Consider the following 12,711-nt stretch of genomic DNA (forward strand, 5'->3'; position numbering starts at 1 on the left):
TTTCAGCTGCTCTTATACATCATTAAAGGAAAATCTCAAGAATATCAATACTTTTGTAGTTTGAATTTTAGTGACGTCAGGTGAAAACCAGCTATTACGTCATCGGAGATTTCACAACGGCTACGACTGATGGTGCAATAATACAGTTTGTGTTGATCAAGTGATGTAATGTCTAGAGAAACCAATGAATCATCAAGGATTGCTTTAAAATGTGCACTCCGTTGCGACTGTAGTGCTAAGAAAACAGTTAAATTTTAAAAGCGCGGTTATAAGATCTAACAGATCTTCTTGTTGCTCATAAAGTGTGCGGGTCCCCTGTGGCTGACCAAAAGTATCGCAGGCTCTGAGGTCCAGCGATACGGACGAAAACAAATCACTATTGTCGGCCATGCAGGTGTGAATACTGAAAAGCGGAACTCTGCAACGGTCTTTAACACTCTTCAATCCACGACTCTTGAGTATGGAGAACGCTTATGAACCACCATTAACTGCAGTAACGCTTGAAGATTTAACAGATTCACCTTCTAGTGGAGACATTGCTCTAAGCGAGGAGCAGCGTGGATTTCTTGATGCAGTTCGTGAAGGGCGCACACACGAGGTTCGTTCGTACGTGCAGGAGAAACATGTTGACTTAAACTGTGTCAACTTGTCGGGAGAAACCGCACTGCAGCTAGCAGTGAACAACGACCGCCATGATATCGCAAAATTTCTGCTTGAAAAGGGAGCCGAAGTCGGTACGACATTGCTACAAGCTGTTGCAAATGGGTCGGTCGACTGGGTGAAGGCATTGCTCGAGTTCGTGAGCGATACTGAGCCTCAAGGTGCAAATTCAAGCAATGTTTCTCTTTCACAACAGACAAGCGAAGCTCAGTACAGAAAATTCATTTCGCCTTTGATGCTGGCTTCGCACAATGGTAACCGAGAAATAGTGGAGCTTTTGCTAAAGAGGGGATATAAGATTGAAGAACCGTCATTCCACAATAGATCTTGTGATTGCAGTGAATGCGAGAGCTTCGGAAAGCCATTGGGGAGTTCTCTTTATCGTTTGCATAGCTACCGAGCGCTTGCAAGCCCTGTTTTCTTGTGCATGTCTTATTTGCTTGAGAACTCCAGCGAAAGTTCCGACGGAGAACGAGACATAAGATCATCGAAAGACCCAATCATCCGAGCGTTCTTTTTAAACCGGAAGTTGGAGAGCTTAGTGGAGACTGAGTATGAATTCAAGAACGATTACAAGAAGCTGTCGGATGGATGCGAGGAGTTCGCGGTTTCACTTCTCGCAAAGTGCCGATCGATGGAAGAAATTGCTTGTGTGATGAGTGTACCAGGTATTGATCAGTTAGAGTACGTGGAGGTTAGAGGAGGAAAAGAGGCCCAAAAGCTGAGCGTGCTGAATTTAGCCATTGCAAATAGGAATGAAAAGGTAGGGTAAACTATTTTCAAAAAACTTAATCGCGCGTTATGTCCTATAATTGATAGTGACTTTTGAAAGTGCTACTCAAACAAACTGGATGTTTTATTAGGTAACAAAGAGTATTTGTCAAATGGTTGAATCACCATGCTAACAAAATGCAATTACCTCAGGGTGTCAACCCTCACTGTCTGCATGCAAAATTTTTCAAGTGACCTGACAATTCTAGCCAGTCATGCTTTAGTTAACCCGGTAAATAATACGCACAATCGATAATAACTTTATTGCATAACCTATTTTCACTTGAATTACGGGGTTTGCAATTCAGTTCTACGGAAATAATTTCAATTTCTAAGCTCAACTAAAATCCCAGACAGTTATTTTTCTTTAGTTTTGGATGAATTTGACGGCAAAACTATAAACAATTCTGCAATCGAATATTTTAGTGACAATAGCGACAATCATTGCAAAATATTTTGTCGCAAAAAGGCGTTATTCAAAAGTTTTTCTATCCAAAGCAAAACTAAAACAAACTGTGAATTAATGCAATTTTCCTTAGAAAAAGTAGTGTTTGCAACAGAAACCAGTGAGTGATTAGTGCTGGCCTGATGAACTTGGCTTGTGTTTAGGGCTCGAGACTAACGGTAGCCAACTAGCGACAGACTAGTAAAAATTCCATTTTGGCTAGTGGTTTTTGCGCTTCACTAGCTATTTTAGCTAGTGAAAATTTGTGAGCGCTGGAGGCCAAGTAGCGCTGTTTATCTTCAATACTTTTCGTTGAAAAGCTTCTCAGCCATCAATATCGTTGTGTGTTAATTTTGAATTGTTTTATTGTAACAACAAAGGTGGCAACAGAAAAAGAAAGTGGTATTTCGTGACTATCTGATAATTAAATTAGTTCTTGTTCATCGGTAAAAATTGGCATTTTTAGTAAAACATCGACTCTGTTCCGTTTCTTCATCACTACATCAGATATTTAACTTTCTTTCATTTATCTCCAAAAAACAAGGACATCTTCCGTATGTTTTGGAGAAAACAGGGGTTTCATATTACATGGCTTTGCGAGGAAAACAAAAGTATCAAGTTACAAAGTTGGCGTGAAGAGCTAAATTGTCACGTTTGCTGCTTCAGCGTATTGTTGAATTTAAAATGAACGAAAATCAACTTAAAGCACCAGTAGTAATTAATTTGTGCGTAATGTTTGGACCTTGAATGAAAATACAACCTTGAAACATACACACTGCAAAGGGGAAAAGCCGTAGCAGACTACCAAGGTAGACACAAACCGGAAGTGAACCGAGCAGGGGTGAGTACTTATGGGACTACTGTATCAGAGCTATCAATTGCGCTTTGCACTATCTGAGATTGTCTCACTAGTTGAAAAAGTGAAACGTTGCTGTGGCTGCGTAGCTTTTAGAATTACACACAGGTCGGTTCAACAAATATCATCTGCTGTTTTCAATCAACAATAATGTGCTTGTCAGGGTTCAAATGTATTGCTTCTCCTGAGCGGCTTGTTTATTTCTTGCCTTAATTGTGTCTGTAAGAGAGACCAAAAAGTTCCCAAGTTACTGGCTTTAATACTCCGCAAATTGTAACTTTGTAAGAAAAGAAACCAGGAAAATGCTCAAATATTGCTGCAGACGCCGTGGCACCTAATGAAAGCGCAAATTAATTTAATCAGTCTTTGAAGAGACTCATTCATATCGGCCAAGTAGCGCTGTTTATCTTCAATACTTTTCGTTGAAATGCTTCTCAGCCATCAATATCGTTGTGTGTTAATTTTGAATTGTTTTATTGTTAACAACAAAGGTGGCAACAGAAAAAGAAAGTGGTATTTCGTGACTATCTGGTAATTAAATTAGTTCTTGTTCATCGGTAAAAATTGGCATTTTTAGTAAAACAACATCGTTTCTGTTCCGTTTCTTCATCACTACATCAGATATTTAACTTTCTTTCATTTATCTCCAAAAAACAAGGACATCTTCCGTATGTTTTGGAGAAAACAAGTGTTTCATATTACATGCCTTTGCGAGGGAAACAAAAGTATCAAGTTACAAAGTTGGTGTGAAGAGCTAAATTGTCACGTTTGCTGCTTCAGCGTATTATTGAATTTAAAATGAACGAAAATCAACGTAAAACACCAGTAGTAATTAATTTGTGCGTAATTTTTGGACCTTGAATGAAAACACAACCTTGAAACATACACACTGCAAAGGGGAAAACCGTAGCAGACTACCAAGGTAGACACAAACCGGAAGTGAACCGAGCAGGGGTGAGTACTTATGGGACTACTGTACCAGAGCTATCAATTGCGCTCTGCACTATCTGAGATTTTCTCACTAGTTTTGTTGTCACTGTCCAAAGAATGAACCTAAATACTTGGAATTGCATGTAAAACTTGTGTAGATTTTGTATCCCTTTTATTCAATTTTGATGGAAGTTCATATTTCCACTTCATTTTGACAGTCATGGGATGCTACATTGCAGTTTCTGTGTTCACACAATGCAGCTATACTCTACTAAGGAATAGACCATTATTTTTTTTGAGGGGGGTGGGGTTGGATTGGACAATTTTGGGGAGTATGATTTTTTTTTTCTCGCTTGTAGGTTGTGCATGACTTTTTCTGATGGGCAATAGCTAGTGCATGAAATATATTTTTAAGCCAAACACAGGACCTGGATAGTAGAAAGCACTTGCTAGATGGTTTTTTTTCCGGTGGCTCTCCTTGCAAATTTTTTTTTCAGCCGTTTTTGATGTGAAGGAAGCTTTTATAGAAATTGCCCGACACCCCCCCCCCCCCTCAAAAAAATAATGGTCCGTCCCTACATGTAAGCATGTGCAAGCGATGGATGATGACCCATCGTGACGACATAAATAGCAATCATAAAAGGGGTTACCGTCTCCTGTTAGGAGACTCTGCCGTTGCATGTTCCCAGTGATACTCAGTGCTCACAAGCAGTCTCTGTTGTTTGTTCGCAGTTTATAGCTCACCCCTACAGCCAGCTGATGTTGAACTCAGTTCTGTACGACAGATTAGGAGGATGGGAAGATTCTGGCTTCCTGACCAAGCTGATGTTGGGTCTGCTGTTGACAGTATCGGGGCCGTTATTGGCGCTATGTTATTTCGTGTTACCCAACAGCCGGATCAGCAAGCTCCTAAAGAGACCAATCTTGAAGTTCACGAGTCACACGGGTTCATTCTGCGTGTTTCTTATGCTGCTCATCTTTTCCTCGGTTCAAGACAAATTTTACGATGTACTTCAGTTTCAAATCTTCGGTAAGTACGTTTTCACTTACCGTTACCCCTCTCACTTTGTTGTTTTCTGTTACAAGCTAAATTTTTTTTTGAGATGAATAGTATGTTCTTGTGTGAAAGTTTTCCCGATTATCAAGTGCGTTCCGCCGTTTGCAGGCTCGCCAGAATTTGAAGTCACAACGTTATCTGGTTGCCCTAATAACAAACTAAAAAGTCGTTCGTTAATGAAAATAAGACAAGATGCAGTCTAAACTGCGAACAGTTCGCGCTATTTTTCGCCTGAGATTTTTCCAGCGAGAAGCGAAAAGGCATCCCTAGGTCCCGGGAAAACTAGAAGAAGAAAATTGCAATTAGCGAGCAGCAGGCGTGTCTAAATACGAAATGACTAAATGGCACTACCGTTAGCCTAAATTGTCTTAACAATCCTTACAATAACAATAGGCAAAATTTAATATGCAAACCAACCTTAAAATTTCAAAAAAAAAAAAAAGATCTTTTTCAATTTCACCAATCTTCAGCTGTCGTGTATAGGACGGGAAGGGGAGGGACGAGGGGATGGGGTGGAACAATAACACGTGTTACTTTAAAAAAATATTAATGACGCAAGTTTACAAACGAAGGTCCAGAATTGCAATAACGTAACAAATAAATCAGTTTATTTAAACGTCATGGTATTTAGCACTGCTGCGGTAATTTGGGACGCTATAAATCCAGCGCAAACTGAATCCAGCGCCCTAACCACAACGCCACGCCGCCTCAATGTGCAGCAAGACTGAGATAACAAACGGAACTTCCTTCTTTTCAGTTCGAGAAATTACATACGTAAAATTGTTGTACTAGGATATAAATCTGTCTGTAAATTGATAAAGTGTACCGCCGTGGAATTTGACGCTGTTTTACTTGGCAGATGTCCTTATAGCGCTGTGGATCGCTGGTTTGCTGTTCCAAGAGGCAAAAGAAGCTTACCGTCAGGGTAAAGAGCGCTACTTTTCGCAATACTGGAATGTCGTCACGCTTTTCATGCTGGGAATGTTTGTAATCTCTGGGCTTCTCTGGCTTGCTGGATTTTTCCTTTCTGTGGAGGGCAAGGGGACCTCTGAAATACCTGTCCGTGAAGCATTCGGTATCAGTGCGAAAGAGTCCGCCTACCGCCTCATTCTTTTGTCCAATGCGTTCTTTTCCATTGGTTTGGTCTTGAGCTTCATCAATGCGTCCAATTCATTCCAAGTGAACTCCGTTCTCGGTCCGCTGCAGCTGTCACTTGTGAAGATGATTCGGGACATTGCGAAGTTTCTGTTCTTGTTTTTGCTACTGTTTCTTGCATTCGGTTGGGCGGAGAGGAAAGTGTACTCTCGGTACGTTCAAGCCAGGGAAGCGTTTACTGGGAATGCGACTGAACACAAATTTGCCCAGTAAGTACTTTATCAACTGATATTTCCTGCTCTGATATTAGTAATAATTCACAAATAACCCTGTCGCAAAGTTAATTTAAATGACTCACATGGATCGGGGTATTACATGCATGTGTTGTTGACCAAGCGTGAAGTCAAGATGACTGGATATTGACCAGGTTCTTTATTTTATTGTTATTATTATTTTTTTTAATTATTTTTTTATTTTTTTGCACTTTTATAGACAGAAAGGGAGTTGAGATCCACAAACACGCAGCCCTCTTGACCGAACAAGCTGGGTGTAAAGGAGTAATTATCAGGCAGAAAGATAGCCTCTCCAGGCGTTCAGTTTTTCACTCGCCGTTTTTCGCGCTGCGCCCCAACTAACTGAACGCCTGGAAGAAGCTAGCAGAAAGAACAAACTCTTTCTGCGAAATACAGCAGCAGGCAAGATGGCGCTATACTGTGCGGTCGGGATTACGCGCTGACCCGAGCGCAAATACCATAATTTTAGTGTTCTTTATCCCTTGTAATAAATCCTTTATTGAGCAAGGTTGTTCGGTCAAGATAAGTGGATATTGGCGTCGTCCGGTTTTTGCCTGCTTTGTAGCGTATGGATTTCAACTCCGTCTCGGACCATAAACTTGCAAAAACAAGAACGCGGCCAATATTCAGCCATCTTGACCTCACGCTTGGTCTGAACTTTGCAATACGAGATGTTAAGATGCAGAACTAACGAATTAGTTTGGCAAATTTCTTTTTCAGAACAGCGCATTTTAAAGAAAGCAGTTTATTGTTAAGAAGAACTGTTACTCCTTTTTCGTTTATATTTGGCGGACAATTAGAGTTTAATTTTGCGCGCGCGTTCACTGAAATAGATCGTGGGGATGCATTAATTTTTCGCACCACTTTATCATCCAACAACAAGAAAAAAAAATAGTCGTGACTAGCTCACGCATTTTTCCGCGCTTCCATCATATATATGCATAGGATGTAATACTAAACTTTGCATTTTCCAGGATTGATGGAAGCCTAAGGTTCCTATTCTGGGATTTGTTTGGAAAGTCAGCGCTATCGGACTTAAGCACAGATAAGAACTTCATCATCACTCAGTACACTGGTGAATTACTGCTGGGACTGTACAGTATTCTGTCTATTTTGGTCGCTTTAAATATGCTGATTGCCATGATGGCAAACTCTTATCAGAGAGTCGCGGTAAGTTGACCGTATAACCCGGCGAAAGGTCCGAAAATAACACCTATCCCCACTCTAGATTTGAAGCAGTCCTTTTCTACCGCTGCTTTTAGGGAGACCCTTGGTATTTTTTGGGAGTCGCTACTTTTGGGTGGCAACAACTTGTACCATATGTGGATCGATCCATCTTTGACTAATAAAATGTGTAAACACGGTAATATATAAAGAGATGAAGAGGAAAAATCATTTTGCTGACATTTTTTTGTATAATATCAAAGCGAAGTAAAACATTTCCTTTGGAATAATAACCGTCACCAAAAAAGAAGCATCGTATCATTTTAGTACAGCTTGTTGTATCTTTTATTTCCGTTGCTTCTCACTACAATTCAAGTTGCCTTCGATTTGATGGTCGTTACGTTAGCGATTTGCTCGCAATCGTGAAATTTAACTCCAAATTCTTGGGGTGATCGCTACTTCAGGAACTTTGCGGTTTAAGAGGGGAGGTCAGAGTCAGTTACTATGCACAAGAAGCTCGCCCAAGCAAGGAAAAGTGAAAGTGGGCGTTTTTAAGAACTTTAAACGTGATAAAGACGGCGCATCAGAATAAATTTCCCAGTTTTAAGTTCTTTAAGTTCGGTAGAGTTTTAGATTTTGACGGCCGGTTTTTAATTCAGTGTTTTGCTTGTTCCCAAAGGACGACGCAGATATTCAGTGGAAATTCTCTAGAACCCGGATGTGGATGCCTTATCTTGATGAAGGCAACGTGATGCCGCCTCCATTCAACCTCATTCCTCCACCTAAATTGGTGTTTCGTCTTTTTAGAAGACTGTGCGCTGGTCCTGCGAGCTGTGTGGTAAGTTGGCTTGCTCGCTAGGAGGCATCAGGAAGTTGTATGGAGGTTGTCTTCGTTTCTGGGAGGCGCGGTGGGCTCATGGTTAGTGCGCTTGTCTCCGGATCGAGCGGTCCGGGTTCGAACCCTGGCCGGGACATTGCGTTTTGTTCTTGGGAAAAAAAGACTTAATTCTCACAGTGCCTCTCTCCACCCAGGTGTATAAACGGGTACTGGCGAACTAAATGGTGGGGGTAACCCTGCGATGGACTAGCATCCCATCCGCGGGGGAGGTAGAAATATTCCTAGTCGCTTCATGCTAGAGAGCCGGGATAAGCCTCGGCCTGATGTGCCACTTGGCTCGTATGCAGACTTTACCCATCTTTTATTTTGTAACAATCAGAGCTTTGCCATTTAATGCCTGTATTTATAATCGCTGAACTGTTATTTACCGACGTTCGACACAAAGTCATTCCTTGTACTGTCGCACGACGATATCTCGAAAAGCATTGCGCGACAGCCATAACGGCTACAAAGACTGCTATAGTCAAAAGGGTGATTGTAAGGATGATATATATTTGGTAATCGCCAGTTTTCATGTCAGTTGCTTTGTTTTGCTGTGTTTAGCGCGAATGCTGTGCCAGTCGAGATATACCAGCATCAAGACTGAGAGATAAGGTCGACATACAGAGGGTAAGTGATGTCACGCACATACCTACCATGACTCTCTGTCTCTCTCGCTAAAATCGAGTGAATTTTATCCCCGCGTATCTAAGAGTTTTTTAATCTTATTTTTCTGCTCTTCATGAAAAAACCCTTCCACCTTCCGCTTATTGCCTCTCCCGAGCTCATCCCCGCAGTTATAACTTGTGTCTTTCGCTACCGTTTGTTTCCGTGTCCGGGCTTGCTTGGCTTTATAATTTATACTAGCCTAGGGCATTTGGAATGGGAATGAGGGCTCCCAGTGAGAAAATACAACGATTGTTAGTCAGCAGTGCTGGAAATAATTTTTCTTCTTTAACAGGACATGTGTCCTTTCAAATCTTCATTTTGGTCGGACATCTTATCAATTTGACCAGACACTGATTTGCATAATTGATTAGCGTAATTAATTAGCATAATAAAATTTATTGGCATACTGTAAAGATTTTTAATACAAATCGTTCAAAACTGCATTTAAATTTAATTTATTTATCATTTATGATGATTATATGGCTTAATCTACAAGATGACTGCACAGATCTCTCCTGGTTATCTTCTGATTATATGTTGTTCAAGCAAACCTGGTCTCCTATTGAATTTTACCATTAAAGGGACACAGTCAGCTTTAGGACCACGCTGACTTGGACAATAGTTTTCTCACTTTGAAAAAAGTTCACCTCAACCTGAAATCAAAGTACATCTAGAAATCCGCTTCAATCTTTGCAGTGTTTTACTTGATTTTCAATCGTTCACTGAAAAACCTGTTTTTGAGTGTGCTTTTGCTCAATCCTATGATATTATTTTCATCATATTTGGTTAAAAACAGTATGGATCGCGTCCCTGTGATATGCAAATTAGCTATGAAATGGTATCTAATGCGCATATGCACCAGCTGACTGTGTCCCTTTAAAGCAGGAGCCCATCACTAGAAGTGTACAACTACCCCAATTATTCCTGTCCCGGTGTTTTCACAGACCGATCTATTTTTAGTTTGAATTTACCGCGAATTCACCCCCCCCCCCCCCCCCAGGAACCTCAGTGACCAATCACAAGCATGGACTTTATAATTTCACCAGAAGATTAGGTCGACATGTCCACCTGAGGCCGCCATTTTTCTCCTTACTGATTCGAGCTCACATAGACCGGAACTGACCTTTTTAGTGGGAAAAGAAGCCTAAAAATAGACCGTTCTGTAAAAATACCATGACATAGGCTTAGTATGGGAGTTGGAGGCTCCTAGTGATGTGCTCCTGACCAAAGTTGACTCAAGGGTACAAACATGAAGTGCTAACAGCATATCGCAATGCACATAGTGCATAACAGGGAGATTTCTGAAGAGTATTTTATTTGGCAAGTACAGGAAAGATGAACACTTCTGCTTTATGATATGGCAGAAGCCCATAATGGGCTCCTGGATATGGCTGAGACTGTCAGAGTCAAGGGCCTAAAATTAAAAAAAATCTTGAGTCGCCGTTTGGCAACTAAGTGATAACAATCAAATAGGAATTTTATTCAGAAAAGAACTCAATGCATAAAATCTGTAAAGAAAAAATTTTCAAGACTTTTTTGGCCGCTAATTTTGTGTACGTAGCTAATGTAATGTCTCTGAAGGATTCATGCACTTCAAGAGACACAATCGGTAGGCATACATGACGTCCTCAATGCTCAAGGGTTTGCAATGCATTATAGGGCGATTTCAAACACAAGCAGCCATTTGCAAGTTTTCCGATGTGAGGGAATCCTTTACAGCAAAGCAAAAGGATAGATTGCTTTCTTTTCTTATGCTGAATGCTATAGAAGCAAAGGTCTTTCGCTATGTAGTTCTGGAAGGACATAATGTCTGAGAAAATAACCGTTATTGATCGTCAACACAGAGAAACGTAGTCGCCATTATGGTAGCCTTTGAATGCAGACGTATTTCGGCTGTCGACCAGAATTTTTGGCCGCCAAAGATAAAAATTTTAGTCGTGGTGGCGACCATACCGGTCGCAATTTCGAGCCTTTAGCAATGTATCTAATCAAATCTTATGGATGGACAATAACTTGGTGTTGGTAAAATGTTCGGACATCATGTCCGATCATAATGTGAAATTGGCCGGACATATTCAAAATTTGGTCGGACAATGTTCGATGACAGACTGTTATTTCCAGCCCTGCAGTCAGGGAGCAGCTGCGGGCCCAAAGCTATGTGTAGGCTCTTAGAAGGTGTCCTCTGAAAAAGTGTAACCAAGGGGAAATTAGTAGAGTTAAAGGTTGTGGGGAATTCGCGATAATCGAGTTTGAGATAATTTGGGTTAACTGCACTTAGACAATCTAGTGTTCCTTTGTGGCCATAACCGCCACTCGGTGTATCTTCACCGATCTAGCTGAGGCTGTCTGGAACTTGGGTCAAATCTACCGTTCATGGGTGACTAGGGTACGTTTCTTTGGTGGAATACAAGAACGGAATCTTATGTGACACATTTACTTCACGCCTAAGGAACGCCTAAAGAAACGGAAAATCCAGAAATTGATCATTTGTCTTGACAAATTCGTATACCTTGTTCGCCTGGAGAATTTGGTGGGCGATTGGTGTGTTGGCTATGTATATTAAACATTACATTAAACGCTTTAATTCACTCGGCCACTTCCTTTACTTTTTCCTCCAGTTTTGTGTCCTTGATTCTTGTTTTTTAACTTCTTGCTTTTATATTTTTATTTTAAATTCAGCGCTGCGTTGTGATGAAGCGTTTGATCCAACGCTATCTTCTCTCTTTGGAGAAAACTGGAAACCAGTTTGTTGCTCCTCCAGAGAGATTGGACGAGGAAGAATTGAAAGATCTGATAACTCGATTACAAGATGCATTGAGAAGACGCGAGGAAAGCAAACATGCTGCTGATGCAATTGAGAGACAAACGAAGGTAAGTGAAGAGAGGTCTTTATTTAGTCCCTTCATACATTATATGAGACTACATTAAAGAGGTGTCCAGATTAGAAATGTGAAGAGTAAATAATTCTCTGAACTCTCTGTTTTTATCATCATTCAGGGGGAAAACAAAGCACAAGAACACAACAGACGGAATGAAACTCCCTAGCGTCTGGATAGCGACATGAAACCTTAACATAAACAGATTCAGGAGTTTTTACATTTTACCAAATGTCTTAACATTGTATTTTGATCTGATATACGTGCATGGTTCTATTTTAACTCGACGCACTGTTTTATTCTCTCCAGTTTCCAAGCAATCCATTTCGATTCCTGGGAGACTCACTTCCAGCCTCGTTCCCAGGGAACGAGGCTCAAAAAGTAGTCATTTCAGTCTCGTTCCAGAGAACGAGGCTAGACGAAAGGGAGAACCTAAGCTGTTTGTACAGTCATAAACGTTAACGGGAAGATGAGTTATTATTAGTCTTTAAACAGTAACATGATATATTTATCTATTGTGTTGTTCCTTGTCCGAGCTAAGGATGCTCAATCGATAGTCTTAAAGTCGACCTGGTTATTTCATTCCAAAAACAAGTAAACACTTAGCTTCATCGTCGGCAAAGGAGACAAAATTAGGTTTGGTATTTTAAAATGATTACCTGCTTCTTATTAATGAAATGGTAAGCTGTTACGTTCCCGAAATGCATCCAAGTCAAACAATTGTTCTTAATAACGGTCTACATTATAAAAATGCTATTTTTTAACCTTCACTAAAGCTACACCCACATTACGGCTCTTAAACTAGAGTTATGACATGACAATGTCGTTTATTGTGCTACTGAGAAGCCTTTCAAAATATTGTCTGGTGGAATAAACGTAGCTGTAGGTATTTTTTAATCATAGCATAAAGGACATTGAGACTGCTTTCTGGCCAGCCGTTATTTTGCGATGTAATAGGAGTTAATAATTAAATGTTGTGTGAGATCGCATGTGTTTGTTAATTCAGTAATTCATTCGC

The 12,711-nt window shown here is 40.5% G+C and overlaps 1 protein-coding gene across 1 annotated transcript; it reads left to right on the plus strand.

Annotated features, from left to right (window-relative positions):
* The first annotated feature begins 333 nt into the window (after positions 1-333).
* Positions 334-12,682, plus strand: LOC110043012 (short transient receptor potential channel 6-like). Its single transcript, XM_089274938.1, has 8 exons — positions 334-1,423; positions 4,395-4,692; positions 5,579-6,083; positions 7,082-7,277; positions 7,951-8,109; positions 8,713-8,778; positions 11,497-11,688; positions 11,815-12,682. Exons 1-8 carry the CDS (start codon positions 461-463, stop codon positions 11,860-11,862), a joined length of 2,427 nt encoding a protein of 808 aa, XP_089131064.1. The 5' UTR covers positions 334-460; the 3' UTR covers positions 11,863-12,682.
* Positions 12,683-12,711: the final 29 nt, after the last annotated feature.

Source organism: Orbicella faveolata, unplaced genomic scaffold (assembly GCF_042242905.1).
Source record: "Orbicella faveolata isolate gen_17 unplaced genomic scaffold, um_ofav_v1 contig_36, whole genome shotgun sequence".
Lineage (NCBI taxonomy): Eukaryota > Metazoa > Cnidaria > Anthozoa > Scleractinia > Merulinidae > Orbicella > Orbicella faveolata.

Coding starts and splice junctions, on each gene's coding strand:
- LOC110043012 (XM_089274938.1), top strand. CDS start 461: ATGGAGAACGCTTATGAACCACCATTAACTGCAGTAACGCTTGAAGAT. Junction 8,779..11,496: donor ATAAGGTCGACATACAGAGG/GTAAGTGATGTC, acceptor TTTTAAATTCAG/CGCTGCGTTGTGATGAAGCG. Junction 11,689..11,814: donor CAATTGAGAGACAAACGAAG/GTAAGTGAAGAG, acceptor ATCATCATTCAG/GGGGAAAACAAAGCACAAGA.